This window comes from Pterocles gutturalis, unplaced genomic scaffold, assembly GCF_000699245.1.
Source record: "Pterocles gutturalis isolate BGI_N339 unplaced genomic scaffold, ASM69924v1 scaffold937, whole genome shotgun sequence".
In the NCBI taxonomy this organism is placed as follows: Eukaryota; Metazoa; Chordata; class Aves; order Pterocliformes; family Pteroclidae; genus Pterocles; species Pterocles gutturalis.
The window spans coordinates 41290-61119 of NW_010109846.1; the positions used below are offsets into that span (position 1 = coordinate 41290).

General features: G+C 36.0%; 1 protein-coding gene across 1 annotated transcript in view; it reads left to right on the top strand.

Moving 5' to 3' along the window:
- Positions 1–890: 890 nt before the first annotated feature.
- Positions 891–19830, top strand: part of FTO (fat mass and obesity associated) — a gene marked incomplete at both ends in the record, with an annotated part of 64376 nt that continues 45436 nt past the window's right edge. The window contains 3 exons of the mRNA XM_010073086.1: positions 891–968; positions 5795–6437; positions 15021–15164. Coding sequence (XP_010071388.1) covers positions 891–968; positions 5795–6437; positions 15021–15164 — 865 coding nt within the window. The remainder of the gene's footprint in view (positions 969–5794; positions 6438–15020; positions 15165–19830) is intronic.

Here is a 19830-nt window from a genome sequence, read left to right on the forward strand (position 1 = left end):
TTTGATTGCAAAAACCTGATGGCATGTTTCAAGCTTTCCAAATCTTGAGCTGCACAATTAATTGTATAATGCATACAAAAATTGCATTTTTATTAGTAAAAACTTGGAAAATGCAGTTTGGAGAAAATCAGGCTTTTATCTTAGCAATTTCTTTGTGGTTGTGTTAACTAGACATTGGTGGAGATACTCTCAGTCTAAAAAAGAAGTAAAAAGGGAGTTAAGAGAGCAAGGGGGACAGAAAACCTGCTCTTCACTGTCAGCTGGTTCTAAGTGCACTCCCAACATCAAACCAGATTTGTGGCTGTCTGCTGGGATAGCAGGTCTTGAGGATGGCACTTGAAATGTTGTCAGGTTGTAGAGGCTTTGGTGTGCAGTAGGTGATGTTTTCTTTTTCTTTCCTACATGTATTTTGGGAAATATTTTAGAGTACGCCCAACATTGAGGCTCATGGTTTTAATAAAGGACATTATTGAGCTATTTAGTGGAATATGAGCTTTGTACACATTGGATACACAAATTGAAGTAGAAAATAAAATGAAAAACGTGAAATTAATAGCAAGGTACAAAGTAGGCAAAGTTCTGAAGAACGTTAGACCAAGATGGATTTCATCAGTGTAATAAGGACGGGTTATCTAAAAAAAAAAAGAATTTAGGAGGAAAGATACCCACGTGCTCTGAAAGAACTTAAACTGAATTACTGCTTTGTAAATAGAAGAGCTCCACGGATTTTTTGCATCGCTTTTTTGTTATTTAATTTTCCAGAATTGAAGGTAGTAAGAGAAATAATAGCGCATGGCCGTGTTTTTTTAATACAACTGGTTTTATACTTGGCTGTTTTTGTCTTGGTTTGTAGTCTAATTTTCTGTTTCAATTTTACTCCTCCAAAACAGAAAAAAAAGCTTCTTGAAGAACTTGGAGAAAGTAGACTTCCATATGTGACACCAGCTGATGCTGATTTCCATCAATTGGTAACGTATTTCTTCTAACTGCTCTTGTTTTAAAGTGAAATGGCTGTTTGCACTGAACAGCAAATAAATGTTTCTTCAAAGAAACACTGTGAAATCTGATATGAAAAAGGCATCCTGATGGCTGGTAAAGGTAATGTACTTTCAGGTGGTGCAAAATAAGGCTTCTAGAACTGGGATATTCAAGCAAGAAAACTCTGAACTTAATTTATTTTTAGGATTTTGCCCTGAGTATCAGTACCTGAGTACCAGGTAACACATGTAACAGTGAATCACAGTGACTTTTGTGCTTTGTTAAAATACGTCACCATTCCTTTAATGTTTGCTTGTTTTTTAATTCTTTTTTTCTGAGTTGTGAAGAGAACTATTCTTTATAGCTCAGGTTTGGCGAAATAGGGAAAATATTAACGTAGGAATTTGAAATTTTTTGGCTTAATTCTATTTTCAGACAATAAGTAACTCTTAAGACTTGGCTTACAAAACTAACTGCGGACACTGGAATGCATGCCTCAAATGAAACCAGATAAAAGTAAAAACAAGCCCAGCAGCCACATAAATATTAAACCAAGTGAATGTATGGAAGAGTATCATGACATGAAAGGAATATTCTGCATCTATCTTGGATCTTTCTAGATCAGCTATGAAACATATGGCAAGAATTGTAGGTTCAGTCAGATCAAATTGGAACATGGTAAGATGAAAAGTGTAAGAAGGAATCTTGTTTGAACAGCTACAGCAAGTGTGCTTACGTTACAGGCAGGTCACCTGTCTTGTTTTGACATATGGCTAAAAGATGTATATGATAGCGTAAAAATTGGTCCAACTCTTTACTTGCAAGGATGAATTTCTTTTGCAGGATTCCAAGGCCAAGTTTAACATGTGTCACACTGTAGAAAAGTAAAGATGCATTTAATGGGTCAGGTACTGGTCTGTGACTCAGAAACATGAAGTCAAACTCCAGTTTTGCCATGGGATTACAATTTTGGTATTGATCAATCTGTGTACTTCCCTCACCTTTCCCATTCAGATGGGTTTGGCTTAGGGAAAGCATGGTTTTCTTTGTATTCTTACAGTGCTGAACACAGTGGAAGTAGGCTCTTGATTGAGATCTTTAACAGCTGTAAGGATAATAATATGAACACACATAACTTGCTGTTAACCATAAAAGCACTTCTGTGGGTGAGGACACAAAAGCGTAGAGGAGCTGGAAAATTGTAGAAGAGCTTAACAGAATAATTTTTTTTTTCCTTTACAAAAAAAACCCCAAATCCAGTCTTAAACTAAATTCAAGAAGCAGTTCTTCCCCCTTTTGAGACTCAGGTAGCTAACCGTTTTTTTATTCTTCCTAGTCCTGTTACATCCCCTCTTGTTTGTTTTCTTTTCTGTCTGTTGCTTCCATGAGCTGCTATGCCCAGCATCTTTTTTTTTTCTTTGTCTTCTGGAGCTGACGTGAAAAGAGCAGTTGGAGGAGCCGAGGTTGCTGAAGTGGCATCTCATTTGCTCAGGATCAGTAACCCATAAATATAGAAGGCAATGGGAACAAGATAAGCAGTGAAATCAGACCTGTTCAAGCCTTAATACGTTCTTTTTGCATCATACAGAATTATACTTTTTTTATAGTGTTTGTGTGCATGATAGGAATTTTTAAGTATATGTAGTCATAAGCATCACAAGCACCTTTCAAATTCTTATGGAATTTAAACCATTTTAACCATTTCTTGTGGTTATGAAATGTTACTTTAATAACAAATGTAGATATTACAGGTTCCATGATGCCTAAATGTACTACAGATGAAGAAGAAAAGAGCAGTGAGAGCTTAAAGACAACAAATTGGCAAAATAAACTTGGTTTTATAGCCTATCTTTTGTGGAAAGACTTGCTTTTTACTTTTAAGGATCCACCCCTTATAAAACACTGTTCTTTGAATGTGTTGGAAAGGTGAGGTAGGATGCAAGTAAAGAACTACAGTATCCTGTCAGGAAATCTGTAGTCTGAACAAAACCAAGAAATTCCATCAAAAGCAATACTTCACTGGCATCCTTTAGGAATGTGTCTTGCCTGATGAAGGATTTCAGAAAAACGTCCCCAAACCATAACCTGAAACAATTTGACGTGTAAAACCAGTTATGAACAAGAAAAAAACGGTTAACAAGGCTGTTCATAAATACCTGAAGTACAAACTATAATTTCATTATTTAAGGGGCAATTTGCTTATCAGAATACTTACTGCTGATTTCTAACTTCATTCTGTCACTTGAGTCATCATGCAGGGTGGTTCCCTATGCTGACTACCACCATTAGAAGCGAAGGCATGTGTGTATTTAAAGTCATGTGTGTAACATTCATATGAAGAATTGAGCATCAGTTGTGCTTTTTTTCTGTCCTGCAGTTGCCAGTAACGTACCTACTTCTTTCAGAGTGAACAGTGAATTGACCTTTAATACTTGCTGTCAGAGTTACAACACAGAGTACATGATTACCCCCCCTTCCTCAGCCCCCCGAAACAACAAGGTGTCTGGTGTGAATCCAGCCTTCACCCTGGGTTCTGATCCCTTAATGCTTTCCTTATGTAGAACATAGCACAGTGACTGGTTGGAGATTTAAAGAACACCAAACTGTTTTCATCTGATGTGTCGGAAATGTGTTTCCACTTCCTGATTTCTTGCCAGATATCAGTGTCAGGGTTTGGGTTTTTTTTTTTAAAGTAGAATCCTAACTATACTTAGTAAAACTTCATGATAAAATAGTACTTAAGCATGTGATCTTAAAACACACCCCAAAGGTAACATGCCCCTGACTTCGCTGACAACAGAGTGTGGAAGACATGACCTCTGCAGTTCAGGAGGGGAATATGATGTTACCTCTGTAAATCTGTTTGCTTGCTTTCTAGTGCATGTTTTCAGGCATTTACCGGCTTTACATCGTATTGTTGTTTCCCTCCCTCTGTTTGTAATAATTGTTTGGAATTTCATGTGTGCTATTCGTGTCAGAAATTCAGTATATTAAATGGTTTAAAAATATGTGGTAATACTGACTTTTAAAATATGCCATAATAGCCTGTGTAATATAATAATTGTTTAAGCTGACCTGAGTATGTCCAATATACAGAATTATTTAAAGAAATACTGGGATACTGCTGTAGAATGGTTAGTGCTCTTTCTTTTATAGATATCATTTCCATCATGAAACGAATCATGCAGTAATAATCTTTGTATGTCACAATATAGAATATTCTGTCATTATTAAGTGTGATTGTGAAAGAATGCTTGTGATTCCCATCAACCTGTACCCGCACATCTGACTGTAGCCTCTAGCTGACTTGCTGTCTGGGTTGTGTTTTTTAAAGGCATCTTTTCTGGGTTTTAAAATTAATTTCCTTGAAAGGCAGATTCAAATCTGACTGGGAAATAGTACTATTAAGTTGTTTTGAGTTGTACCACAAGGAGCCTGCAGATGGATGGTAGGTCAATGTGATGCTCTTGTGCAGGTGGCTTTTATTTGTTTTGGTTTGTTTTGTTTTTTTAAAACACTTTGAACATAAGCGATTACATTTGAATAAGTTTTGATAGATCACTTTTTTGCCTCCATGTGCTCTTGTCCCATTGCCTGATTCCTTCAGATTTCGTTTTATCTTAATTTTTTTTCCCACAACACCAGTATCTGCCTTTTCCCCAGACTAGTGACTAACTTCTGGACAAAAGGAAATTGATGTAGAGAGTCCTTTGGAGCTTCACACATGCTAGTTGACACCTGATAGGCTCACATTACAGCCCTTCCCTTACTAAGGGCACTAATTAGCATCTGTTTCTTTTATTTTTCTATTAATTTTAATGAAATACAGAGGAACTTAGTCCGTTTAAGAACTTATCCTCTAGCCTTTGTCCAGTTTGCCAAAAAGTCTCAGGCATAGTTAAAGCAGATTTACAAGCAACCCATAAAAGGTGTGATTGTGTGATACTCACTTCCTTGGAAAACCAGATTAACAAAATTATCCAAGCCTTCCTGGAGTGGGAAGCAATGTTTTGCATATAAAGCAAGCTATACTGCTGATTAGCAGTGTTATACCTTACCGGGAGCTGTTGCCTCCACCCATTGCTGGATTCAGAACTCCAGAAGAGGATATGAGGGAAAAGGATATTACAAATGGGGAGATGGGGAAGAAAAATAAGTTTGGAAATTTTCTTTTTTGCAAGATGATATATAAAATAGGAGAGCTAATTAGCATGCATTGAGGAATGTGAAAGTAGAAAGGCTCGGGTGTGTTAAGGACTATTTTGAAGGCAGAGGTGCAGTGCAGCAGGATGTTGGCATTTTGTGAAAATTTACATCGTCACTTTGTTATTTTTACGCTAAAAATTGTTGGTATATAAAACTGTTTCAGTTTATCATGTAGCCCTCCAGAATTCTGTACATCAGAATGAGACACAATGGTCTTTGCAACCATCGCCATAAAGAGGAGTTTCTTTGTTACTGCTTGATATTCTGTCGTATGCATACGTAAAGGTAGCGGTATCCTCAGATTCGTCGGGGGAGCTTACGTGTTCTATTGATTTCTTCCAGAATCCTCATATTTAATTATTTAGAGATTTGCCCTGGTGATACTCTCTGGTTACAGGCCACTGGTACAAATGCACAGTTTGTACAATATATTGGAATATGACAGTAAAGTATCAAATCCTGGTGTCTATTTCTTCACCATATTCTAGACTCATCCTTGATAACTTGCCAATTTAGCCTTGCCTGTTCTTGAATATATTAAATACTTTGGTTCCTGTAAAAATATAATTATTTTGCTGTTTTTGTTGTTTGTTTGTTTTTATTCCTTCAGTGGAAGACCAAATATTCCAAGCTGCATTTCAGAAAATCTGATACAGTACCTGAAGAGCTCCATCAAATGGTACAAGAAGGCTTTCTGGCTTTGCGAAAACACAATTGTTTCTTTCAAGATCTTGTAAGGATCAAAGGAAAAGATTTTCTTACTCCGGTGTCACGTATATTAATTGGAAACCTGGGATGCACTTACAAGTACTTGAACACGAGGTTATTTACAGTTCCTTGGCCTACTGAAGGTCATGATATAAAATATTGCAGTCCTCAAATACATGATGCTTGTAAAGCATTAATCAGACTTAATGACTACTTGCGTATTGAAGCAGTCAAGGTATTACAAGGACAAAATTTGTTTGAGACCAAAGAAATAAAAGATAGGGAGCAAAATTTTACTACTTCTCTTACAGAGAAAGGGTCTGTTTCAAAAGATCAAAGCAGTTGTGTACCAGTGGATGACTACGTAAGTCTAAAGAACAGAACATCTTATAATTTGACTTTATTAAATTATATGGATCCACTACAAATGCAATACTTGAAACAAGAACCCTATTTTGGAATGGGGAGCATGGCAGTGAGCTGGCACCACGATGAGAACCTGGTTGAAAGGTCGACGGTTGCTGTGTACAGTTACAGCTGTGAAGGTGAGTGATGGGGGAGGTACGAGTTGACTAGTGATACAAATATCTTAAGTCCCTGAAGGTCTTTTATGTTTCCATGTGTGTAATTGCATAAGCACACCTGTGTGCTAGCCTGGATTTGTCACGTGCTTCTGAATACATTGTGGTACTTGTATTTAAGCCCTTTCTTTATTTCTGCTAAAACCTGTATGAAATATACCTGTGTTTACTGCAGCTGGCTCATCAGTTGTTATCTAAGTAGATTTAAAAATCAGTATGATTAACTTCTTGCCTAATAGCCAGGAATTGAAAATCTGTCAAATACCTTTTTCAGGTTAACGCATGTGCGTATCTTCTATCCTGTAAAGTGTTTCGTTCTAGTTGACATCACTGTCTTTGTGTTATTTACTATATACAGACTTGCTTCTGCTTTGTGCTGATTTTACTACTCTTCTGTCTTTGGAAAGATCATTTTAGGTTGGTTTTGTATAAAAGTATTGCTGTATGTACTTGGAAGTATATACATTTTGTCTGGGCATGCTGTTGTGCTAATGCATGTTTTGCAGAGGGCTTGCCAACGTTTCTGTAGTTGGGAAATGTGGAAGTTTTCCATTAAAACACCTGTTGTCTGACTGGCTTTGCAGGCTCAGTTATTTGAAAACCATTTACATGCAGTATTGGAGAGAAAAAAGTATTTTTGAAGAGTTATTTAATATTTTATTTTTAGCTTAAGGCACCTTTCCCATTTTAATCTTTATTTTAAAGAGCAGACATAACGGGGTTTGTTTGTTGTTTTTTTTTTTTTCCTTAACAATTTTTTTAACAAAGCCTTGGATTTTTTTTAATGTCTTCCAGTTTTGCAAACATAAGATTAGAATTTAGACACTTGATTTGAATTTGCAAATGCTCCATTATGTTTCATAATTCCCAACTAAATTTTGGTTCTTCCAAAAATCCTTTGATGTTTGCTTCAAAACATGGGAAGAATTCACATTGACTTCAGTAGATTTTGACTAAAGACCATGATGTAAAAAAACCAGTTTACACTTCTGTGTGCATTTTCTTGTTAGCTTCATTATTAGTTTTGAAACTATGGGTCACTTTCTTCCTTAGGTTCAGCTGAAATCATCCTGTTTACATTTTCCAGGACATAAAACATCAGCTGGCTAAGGAGACTGAATAGAAGAAATTCCCTGACCAGTAGAAGTGTCACTTTGTTCATGAACTTTTTGCTGTCCTATTTGCCGAAGACACTGGTATTTTATGTCCAGTAAATGTATTTTTTCGGTACTACTGCAGATAAATATTTTTTCAGTAACATTTTAAGTTAAAGAAACTTAAACATGAACTTGAAGTAATAATAGTGTGTGTGAGGATTTGTTTTAAGCTTAAAAACTTCTTACTTTAACATAAGACTTGCTTGTGAAGGGGAAAAAATGAGTCCCTTTAAGTTCAGATAGCTATAAATTAACAAAAAAGAAAGCTTCTATGTTTATTCATAACCCGTCACTTGATTTTGTTTCTTCAAGTTCAACAAGTTAGATAGGTAAAATTTATGCTGTTGTAAAACCAGTGCAAATTCTACCCAAGATTTGATTGATGAGGGTAGAAAGAAATATTTGTTGTATTTAGACCAAAAATGATTTTGATATCTGTATGTAATATTTTTGCCACATACCAGATTTTCCATAAATACACTTATACTTAAAAGTTTTTAATTTTTTCCTGAAGGATTTAAAAATTTAAAAAAAAACTTTAAAAAGCTAAGAGCTTTCCAGTGAATAAATTGACTTTTTTATTTGCAAAAAAAAATTAAAAATTATTACTTCAAATATTTTTATTTTTGCAATGATTCCAAAAGTTTTTTATCAAATTGAAAGTCGATTACATGGGGGGGGAATATCTTGGCAGGAGGTGGTGATGTCAAAAACTCAGTGTAGCTGGAAATAGTGTAAAAGACACTTTTTGATGAAGACAATGATTTATGAAGTCAGATCTAGATCTGAATGAGATTGGATTCCACTTGATAGCTCTTGAGTATGGCTCAAGTTGGTTTCATGAACTTTTGAGGGATTTTAAGGTGCCTGGCGTGGCTCCCGATGAGCGTCATGAGGAAGTGTCCTCTAGTGTACCTTGATGTGAAAACAGTTCACTTGCATCTGTCTGTGTTCAGGTTGTGGTTGTCCTTGGATGTCCCTGAAGTGAAGCTGTATTTATAATTAGCCTATTTATTCATAAATTGGAGGAAGTGGAACCTGCTCAGAGATTATGAATATGGTATGAGTATGTATCTCTTACCAAGCTCTCTGTACCTGTAAAGCATGAAGAAGCTGCACATCTTTTTGAAGATGGCTGTTAAATCTTTGTAAAAACTTGATCTTTGTATCAAAAAAACCACCAAACCCTAAATCTTTGTAAAACTTGACTCTTCCCACTTTCCATAAATATATTTGCTTTTTACAAGTGTCCTTTATTAGTACTTATTACATTAATTCGTTTAGTATTGAGTTATACATTACAGTGAGAATTCAATGCTAAAGTCTATCACAGAATCATTATAGGATTCATAATAAAAAGAGATGTGATCAGATATTTTTTGATGGAATAATTTTTCCTTAGAAGATGTTGATTAGATGGGTTAGCAATTTTCTGGGAGAAAACACTGATTCTGTAGGAAATTCAAACATAATTTAAGCATGCTGATTTTTTTATTAAAACTAGTGATTCACGTTTCTTTGAGGTCTTGCACGCTTTTTTTGCCAACTCTCTATTCCTCAGGTTCTCACTGGTCTCTGTGGTACTCCAAACGCTGAGGATCTGTGGCAGTCACTTAGTAGGGGGAAGCCAGGGCTGCCAGAGCTTCATGGCTGGGGGCAACAAATGCACTGTCCCCAGGTTTTCAGATTTTGGACAGCAGGAGCCCAAGTAATCTTACTGCATTGTGACAGCTGTTTGTCAGACTGTTTAAAGGTGAACAACTTGGGTTATATGGCTTTCTTTTTACTTCAATTTGCATTTTTATGTCATTAATTGTTTGGTACCTACTTATTTGATTAAATAGTATTAAAATAGATACTACTATAATTGAAACAACTTTTTCTTATTTGCTTGTTCAGTGTTTGATGGCATAATGAAAATTTAATGTTTGAAACTTTGATCAGTATTAATTGGAGTAGAAGGAGTTTTTAATATGCCAGAAAATAAATTTGAGAGACAACATAAAGATATTGGAACAAGCTGATATTCTAATTAGTATCACCATTTATTTTCTTGTTTCCAGTGTCAAACTGTTTCAAAGCAACTTCAAATGAGGTACATTTCTAACAACAAGAAAAAGCCAGATGTTTTGTTTAATGCTTATCTTAATAGCATTTGCTTTTATTTACATTAAAATAAAATGCATTACATTACACTAGGTTAAAAGCAGATTATCAAGTGGTAAGAATAAGCACTCACAAAAATTGGAGAAATTTGCTTTTAATGTGTACACTGCATGAAGGTGCATGAGTGGTAGTCATGGTGCATATGCAGAACTGAATACATTACAGAATGTGTGTTCAGTTATACTGTCACTAACACTATTAGGAATTAATTTACTTTTCAGAATTTACCATGGAACAGGAATTCCAAATTTCGACCAATTTAGGATTTTTAATAACTCATTAGCTTACAAATATCTCGTCACATGAGAACATTAAGGTAAAAACTTGTTCAGGATTTTAATATAGTAAGCTAATAACCCATTTTTATTTCCTGCTCTATTTATAAAAGTGAATTGCAATCCTGCAAAACTGGTAGAATAAGGGCATTTTCAAAAATTGGATTTTATCCATGAAAATTTCCTAATGAACAGTTTTCCCTCAGGTCTTTAAGTTTTGTAGGAAGTTTTATTGCTTAACAGAGCACTAGTTGGTTCTAAAGATGCTCTTTGAAGTAGAGACTTGTTTCAGTTACCAACTTAAAGGAGAAGGAAAATAATGTAGTCACTGGAAGTGTCCATCTTTCTCTTACTTGGATTTCCCACAAACTATGTTTGTGGTTAGATAAATAGTTTTCTCTAGATTCTTTACAGTATCTTGTTTGTCTTCTTGCTGTACGGCCTACTTGCTGTATGAATCTCTTGAAGTACTGAACAACTGGCTGTGTTCACTGACAAGGTGATCGTTGTGGTGTAACTCCAGAGGTCAGTGAGCCCCACACAGCCGCTCGCTCACTGCCCCTGCAGTGGGATGGGGGAGAGGATCGGAAAGGTAAAAGTGGGTTGAGATAAAGACAGTTTAATAGGTAAAGCAAAAGCCGCATGCACAAGGAAGGCACACCGAGGAATTCATTCACTGCTTCCTGTTGGCAGGCAGATGTTCAGCCATCTCCGGGAAAGCAGGCCTCCATCATGCGGAACGGTTACTTGGGAAGACAAACACCATCGCTCCCAGTGTCCGCCCTCTCCTTCTTCTTCCCCCAGCTTTATATACTGAGTGTGATGTCTTATGGTATGGAATATCCCTGGGGTCAGCTGTCCCAGCTGTGTCCTCTCCCAACTTCCTTGCACCCCCAGCCCACTTGCTGGAGGGGTGAGAAGCAGCCTTGGTGCTGTGCAAGCACTGCTCAGCCATAACTAAAACATCCCTGTGTTATCAGCACTGTTTTCAGCAGAAATCCAAAACATGGTCCCATACTAGCTGCTGTGAAGAAGATTAGCTCTCTCCCAGCCAAAACCGGCACAGTAATGTTGAAAGGTTTAACAAGCTTAACTAGTTGCTAATGACTGATCTTGAAGGAACTTTGATGTTGTTTCATTTGTAAAATGCTGTTGGTATTTTTTCACACTGTGATGTTAGAAGCAATATCCTAGCCCTAAACCTGATGATGGCTGTTTCGTTTATACATCAATTGGGAATAAAAATAATTCAGATTCACTACAGATATATATTTGCTCACTAGGTTAAAAAATCCTGAAACTACAAGAGTTCAGAATTGAAGTAAATCTAAATTTGTAGCTGACCAATAATCCTCTTTATGTACTGCTTAATGCATAAAAGTAATGGAGTAGACATTTGCACAGGATTAGAACAATTATATTAAGTGGTTTCTAATGTCAATAATGTAGTAGAAATATTGCTTGTTGAAAGAATAGAAATGATGTGTAGAAAAAGATATATTTCTTCTTAAGAAACGAATATGTGAGTGAAATGGCCACATCTGTAACTTGTAGCTTCTGGGCAGTTGGAATTATATTCTGAGAGAATCACAAATTTTTAGTGATGCAATTACTCTTATAATAATAGATTTGAATCCCTGTTTTCTAAAAAGAAATCATCATTTGAATTAACTGTTGTGGGCTGTGTTTGAACAATGTTAGCAAATCTTCTGCTTTTTGGCTTTGTGAATGTCAGTTGTAAGCAAAAGTTAAAATGTTAGTACAGTCTAATTAACTTCTTATCCTATGGCTTTTTAGTAATAAGGTGGAAGAAATAACTCTGGCTAGATACTCGTTCTTTCCCACCAGCTGCTGAAAAGCAAAAAATGCTCTTGTTTTTTCATTTCTTGCATATGACATATACATTGCTATTGAAGACAGTAATAATGTGTATAGTTCGTTATTTGCTGAACACGTGCCTGAATTCTTTTAAATTCTGAAAAAATAAATCAGTCTGTAAAAAATAATTCTCTTTATCTACATAGCAATGGCCAGTTGGATTTAATGACAAAGTAGATGTTTCCAGTCATCCTTTTTTTAGCAGTGTGTTGACAGTGATTCTGTTGTCTAAGAAATTGTTTGATTTAAGATTACATTTAGGATATAGTTTGGCATTTACAATTTGACTTGAACAGGGAACATTTAGGTTTCAGAGTGTCAAAAAACTCTCAAACTCTTCTTGAAGAGAATGTTGGTGAATAGCAAAGTAACCTTTCGAGGCTGCTTTAACTTCCTGTGCTTTGAAACAAAAAAACCAAATGAGATCCAGGAAAACAAGTTTAGTGTTCTGAACCTAACCATGACCCAAACTGGATAAGATCGGGTCTCAGAGCTGGAACATCTCTGAAATTTGAGCTGTCTGGTTAGGAGCATAGTGCTGTGGCCAATTTTTGCAGCTCTATTGTCTTTTTCGTGGTTCTATGTTAATTACAGGTTTAAGGAGGTATTGTTGTTATGTTTTGGCAAGCTTGTTGCCTAGTTGCACCATTTCATTTGAGATGCAAGTGTAAAGGTTTCTCGCAGGCCAAATTCTTTAAATCTTTAATGAACAGAATTCAAATTTGCAGATAGTTTTATTATGTTTCCATTGAATACTGCTACATCTGGCCATTTCTGTATGGTCTACTCCAAAATAAATACGTGTTCTTAAGGTGCTGTGTATGTGCAAGATCGACATGATTTACTCTCAAATACCTATGGTTTGGATACATCCAAATGTTTTCACTTAAATGGGACCTGTAATTATGTCAGCGAATGTACAGCATTCAGTCATGCTTGAGGTGTGACATGGAGAATTTAATAACAACTTCTTTTTGTGTAAAAGTTTGTCAGTGCTACCTAGAGGTATACCACAAATGTTAAGGTGGCTTTTTTTTTATCTTGCTCTCACTTTCAGAGTAGCTTGCATTTAAAAGCTAGCAGCAGCTTGCTTCCATTTGTTACCAAAATAACATGGTAGGAGCCATCAGTTTCAATTGCTGCTGATAATTATAAGGTGCAATAATCGAGAATGTAGAGAAAGGAGACTCTGAGCTACATTTGAACTCTGTACTTAAGCAATAAAAAATTTATCAAACTGCAAAAAATAAGTCATTTTAACGAGCACATTCCAAAGGTGCTGGATTTATGAGGAGACCCCAGGAAACTTTGATTGAAATTGCTGTCTCTGATTGTAATTCTATATTTTATTGGTGCCATATTGTGAACAGTGCTGCTGCCAAAGTGAATGGGAAAGCAGCATAACAGAGATTTAACCCAGAACGGTTACCTCTTTTTATAATATCCGTGATGTATTGCATTAAAAATGCCTTGAAAGCCATCCTATTTGCAGTTTTCAGAAAACATTTTTCTTAAATTAAGTTACGATTTATCTGAACAGGGCAGAAAATATGAAAGCCCCTTGAAGACTTTAGTATTGATTTTTCTGAGTATTTGCTAGCTCTTGTTTTCTCATTTGTGTGCTCCTTGATAAAAGGCCTAGAGCTGCTCCTGAGCCAAAGCTTCAGCTGAATGAGAACTGCAGCAGTGAAGGCAGGGAGTACGGGGGCTGAATTTACAGTAGGAATTTTAGCTAGGAACTTCAGCTGGGCTTTTTAAAAGGTTTTGGCTCTCTGCTTCCTCAATGTTGGCAATATTTAATTGATACAAAAAATTAGGACCATTTATTGATTTATTAAGGGCTACTCCCGACTAAACAAGCGTTGCAGTAACCATGTGGGATGGAGGACTTGAATATTTTGGAAGTGTGAGTTCAAGGTCGCTTTTTATACGTGCATGGTATGAGTTATAAATCTTTATTTTAGTATTTTTATTTGAGATTTAAATGAAGACAAAATTTTAAAAATTATTACATGGAAGCACATTTGAAATGAATAATGAAATGGACACACGCCGTTACTAAGTTATAAGCAATAATTAGGCATGCTACATAGTTAATGATTTCTAACTGTTCACTGCCGTTCTGTGCCAACTGCTTATTAAAACTTCTTCCTCCCTCTGTCAAAACGCTCTGTTGCTTTAGTCATGAAACTGTTATACCATAGCTCCTGAGTACCTTGTTACAGAAGCTGACTGTATCTTTCAATTTATACTGCAGTGAAGGAAGCTTATGAAAATAGTTCTGAGGGATTAAGCTCTAAGTACTATTTCTATGCAGTGGATTATTTTTTCCCCAAGCTCGACACATTCATGTTGCTTAATGATAAGAAAAATGTTATGACAAATGTATTGAAGCTGCTTTGGCTCTTGCACATTATCTAGTATGTTTGACTAATAAGTTTCAGGAAAGTGACAGATGTGATTCCAAGATTCGCACAACTTTGTGGATCTACATTGAGTTTTGTGCCCGTTATTTCCCTTTACCTGGCCTCAGTTTATGATTTGGTGAAATATCAAGTATGTAAACAAATTAAATTGTTCATAAAATGCTTTGGTAGCTTATGACTTGAAATTGTTTCAGGAGTTATCTCATTTTATATCAGCCTTGCTGCATTTGTTTTTTTTTCTTCTATGCTTATAGTTTTAGCAATGTAAAAAAAAAAAAAAGGAGTAAAGATTAACTAAAGCTCCCATTAACGTGTACTTGAGAACTTCAGGAAAACGAGTCTGTTACAAACTTTGCCTTGATTTGCCTTTACTTTGTAGTTAACATGAAGTTTTCGTCTTAGTGAAGTTGTTTGCAACAAATTCTTGATCACATACACCTTCTTTTCTTTTTTCAATCTATCAGCATAATTTTGGATTTGGAGATGGTGATTATACCAAATGGAGATTATGGGAAGTTTAAGCCTATTAAGATTGTACCAATGTGGGATATCATTAAGTCTGTATTATTAGACCAGATTGTGTATTTTATGGTTATCACCTTGTCTGTTGTCTATTGTTGTGTTTTTCCCTCTCTCTCTTTAAAGGTTCAGCTGTGGAAGAGAGTAATGAACAAACATTGAAGGGAAGAGACCCAGCTGTTTGGCACGTAGGCTTGAAGGTAGCATGGGACATAGAGACACCAGGATTAGCAATACCACTTCGCCAAGGAGACTTCTACTTGATGCTTGGTAATTTTCACGGGCTAAGAAGGGGAGCTTTTTGTTGAAATCAGAGAAATTTACCCTTATTTTAATAGAAATTATCATAAGTTCCTTTCCGTTAGGACTCTCCTTACTTAGAAAGACGTGAGATCTGTCTAGAGTGTAGAATAAATTCCTCCTACCCTGCCCCCTTCCAGTGTATTTAGGGGAACTTTTTTTAGTAAAGTTTCTTTCACTTCACAGCTAAGAAAGGAAATATTCTTTTTGAACCTTTTCTGTCTGTTGTGCAGGCAGAATTGCTAGTCCAAGTCAGGCTTCAGGCCATAGGCAGAATTTCCGTAGATCCTATGAGAATTTGAGCTGTATCTCTCCCATCCTTGGGTTTGTAGATGCCGATTCCTTTTTCTGTTCTTACTGAGTAACTGTGAGCATCTGTGTGTTATGTTCAACAAAAAAAAAATCCTGTTCTTGAGTTTAGCTTATAAAGTGGCTACGTATTATGTAAGCTGTGACAGTAGCAGTCTCAAAGTTCTCTGGTGGTTCTTGAAGTTTCAACTGTTATGCCACTCTGTGGATGTTTTATTGGTCACCAGTTTCAGGCATGATGCTTCTCTCCCTCTGCTACACTTTTCCATGTGTACATTCAAACATTCTGTTTTCTAGTAGTGGGATTATACTAAGATCATAGTGAACAGAGCTGTCGTACTCCAAGAGTGAGTCTTAATTTAAATTTCTCTTTAAAATTCTCTGCACTTGAGACATTTGAGTTCATTTACTTGAGCAGCTGAGCTCACACTGAAAGAAACAAAGCAAGAACTCTGGCTAAGGCTTGTTGACACAAAATCTGTTGCTTTCCCTTTTGGCTTGTGTTTCTCTTGGTTATCACTTCTGTTTAAACAAATTTAGTTATACATCACAGAACTCAAAACATGAGTAATGCTTCTGACAACATCATGTTGGCTTGTTTAGTGACTGGCTTGATGGTCGTCATCTTTGAAGAGTTACAGCACTTGCAATGTTCCCTGTTATGTGTTTGTGACTTGGAAGGTAGACTCCATGGAGTGTCCCTAGAATGACCCGTTGGGCTGAACAGTCTTTTCGCTTTTACCTTTCACTTTTCTCTTCAACAAATATGAAAACAGTTTACTTAGTACAAGCAATACATTTGTAAGCAATCTTAAACATATACTGCTCCTTGTCCTTAGTTACCTCATCAAATCCTGTGCACTGTCATCGATGAAGTGTAAAAGAACTGAACTGTCTGTGCTCTTACGTATGTTCAGCATGAACACATCAAGTGTTAAGATGTGAGGTCCTTTGCCACGGTGGTGTGGATGCACCTCCTTTTTCTGTTTTTGTGAAGATACAGAGGAACAGCCTCTGCTCCTCTGTTAAAAAAAAAAAACAAAAAAACCCCAACCAAACAGAGACATTGCTTATATGTAAGTGAAGTTTAAGTGGCAGTCAAACCTTCCTATAAAGGGAATTATTAATTCTTTTTTGTGCAATAGCAGTTTGGGCATTAAGTAAACTTCATTAAGTAATTCTTCCTGACTGGAAAGTTTATGCCTACACAGCTTTGCTGGGCCAGAGATTCAGGAGGCAATTAATAAAAGGAGGAGTCTAACTTCAGTATTTTTGTTGCAAAATACTAGAGACTGTAGCTGACTGAGTTACCAGATCATAAGGACATTTTTTTATTCCCTCGTGCAATTTATGCACAGTAACTGAAGTATTATCATGGATGCTATTTGAAGGGCGAGTCAGAAAGTAAGTTTATTTCACACATAACATCGTGATCGTGTTTAGATGGAAACAAAGGATATGTTAAACATTCTTTTGAAGATGATGTGTAAATCACTTTCTTATTAATACTTTGTGGAGCGCTACAGATTTGAGCTCTGTAGGCCAGGTGTTTGATAATCTCTTCTGCATTTCCATAGCCTTTGTATTTATTTTCCTCAATTACTTTAAAAAAAAATATTATTTTATACAGGCTGAGAAAGTATTCTCAAACTAGCCCTTTTATTAGGTTTCTGTGTACAGCAGAACTGCCTTTGTCATTTTCACTTGAAGTGAAAGACAATGTAAGCGGACATACACAGTTTTAGTGTATTTTTTGCTGTTCAGATTTTTTGAACTGACTTTTAAGAGGAGGCATCTTGAGGATGTCATCTGAAAGATAAAATATGAAAACTCCGTGTAAAAACTGACTTGACAAGGAAGAAGCTGATTTTAGGTTCATTTATCTTGTGCATTTATACATCACACATTCCAGAACCTCGTTTCAGTAAGCGGAGTCTTCCTGCTGGCATTTGTTAAAAAGCAGTGGCAGCAGTATTCAAGGCATCTAGAAAATATAATGTTAAGATAGGAGTAATGCAGCTAGTAGTAGCTGTTGATAAACAGGGACTGATTGGTAAGACTGTACTTTTACTGACTACCAGTGACTCATCCAACTCTAGCAAAAGACTTCACAACTCCATAGGTCTGTTCTTCCAGTCGCTGAAATGGTATAGTGCTGACTGCTTTATATGCATGTTGTAAAATACTGAAGTGTGATATTCAGTATGTTGCTTATAATTAAAAAGTCAGGTCCTATCAGTTCCTGTCCCTGTAATACCCCAACTATTTCCTAATATTGTACACATGCATCTTAGATAAGAAAGCTTGGTAACTTTGGTAACTTGCTATTTCTAGTAGTGATGTGCGATTACAGTAACTCGTGAATCCTGATCAATGGGTATTTCTAAGTAACAAAAAGATTGAGGATGGTTTTTAGCATTTCTAGTAGACATTGAGTAATATTTATGTTGTTCCCTTCATTGGCTCTATAAAATGTTTTTTTGTTTTTTGTTGTTCTGGGTAGAATTTTACTAAAATGCAGTCTTAAAGTATGTATTTACACCTGCATTCTCAGCTGTCCTCTTCAGATTAAATCATAAGCCATAATTTAAATATATGTTGGTACTAAACATGAGGTGATCAAATCCATTCTTCAAATAAGCTATTACAATAATATAAATGTATTTTGTTTAAACAAAACCAAACAAAATCCAAATTACTTTAAGTAAGACTGATTTTTTTTTTAATTTTTTTTGAAGCTTACTCTTCCTAATATGAAGAAAAAAGATTTGATGAAGGACTGCAAATCTGTTGCTGAAAAAACTCAAATCTGAACTTTATATCACTCACAAAACGGAAACACTTTAGCTCAATTTAGAATAATATATTGGTCTGCAGAGGAAGTGCATACAGAGCCCTGCTGTCTCAAGTACACAGTCAAGGGGTGTCTAATATGAAACGTGTTGGGTGCATGCAATAAATCCAAGATGCGTGGAGGTGAGCAAAGGGCCCCATCTGCTCTGTCCTAGAGCATGGTTAACTAGGGTTGTCATGGTCTTGCTATTAAACTGGAATCTTTACCCTAATCTTTGAGTTAGACATGACCAGGTTTGCAAGCAGATTTACAATTTTCACTAATTTTCCTACCGTGACTTCAAAACATACTTAACAAATATACATTCTGGACTTTTTCAAAGGGAGATTTACATTTCTGCAGCTGTTTCCCATAGATCAAGGTCTTGCTTGAAGGTTAGGCTTTTAAAACAGCATGAAGATGAACTTGGAATCTTATGACTCCCCACCCCCAGCAAATTGTAGTTCAAGAAGCGTCGAAAAATTAGTTTCATAACGAACCGGAAGTAGGGTGCACACAGTGCAGAGGCTGGCTGGTGGTTCGAGATAAGTATTTAATGGAAACACTTCCACATGTATATAGTGACTCCTTAAACTACTTCTAGATGTTTAATCTGCTTCTATTTCCGTGAACTAACTTGAACCCTCTTTGCTCTCTAGCATCTTGAATGTGTTGGAGTTTTTAACCCTCTCCCCTCCCCCTTTTTTTTTTTTTGAGTCCACATTTAATCTGAATGCTGTGTTCCTTGGTTATTAGGACTTTAAACCCCAGAAATGTATTTGTTGTTACCAAACTTTGATCATGAAGTTTAGCAAATCCCAGATCTCTTATTTTTTCTTTTTTTTTTTTTTTGTCCCTGTTCAGCCTTTTAATTCATTCTGTGTTTTGTGCACACTTTTCTTGTGTAAAAACTAAAAACATTTATTAATTTGGGACAGATCATCTTTCTGGGTTTCTGTTAGGAAAGTGGTATACCATTGACCCCTAATTTCTGGGGGAAGGAGACATACCTGGCTGGTGCTTTCTGTTGACATGCCAACAGTAAAATTAGTTTGATAAGGTTTTCTCCTCTTGAACCATTGTGAGCAGTTCGATACAAGTAGAATTGGAAATGGTGGAAAAGCATCTTAGTGCTTTGGTAAATTACACTGTAATATGGTTAAAAAGAAAATTGTTTATTTGTTTACGGTGGTTAAGAAAATTCATAGCACAAGTCCATCTTTTGTTTGTAGATATTTGTGGTGTTTAGAAAATCAAAGCTTTTGCCAGTGTTTCAAACCCCACTGTATGTTTTATCTGCTTCACAAAATAGATGACAAAAAGACAACTGTCTAAAAAGTTGAGGAAGAACACTTGAAAGAAGACAGAAGAGACAATATAAACCCCTGTTGCTAATTCTGAGAGCATTTTCCGTTGTGGTTTGTGTTTTCCTGAGAAGTACTTTACCTAGAATGAATAAGTTTTAGGCCCTTAGTCTCTACTCCTTTCAGCAGG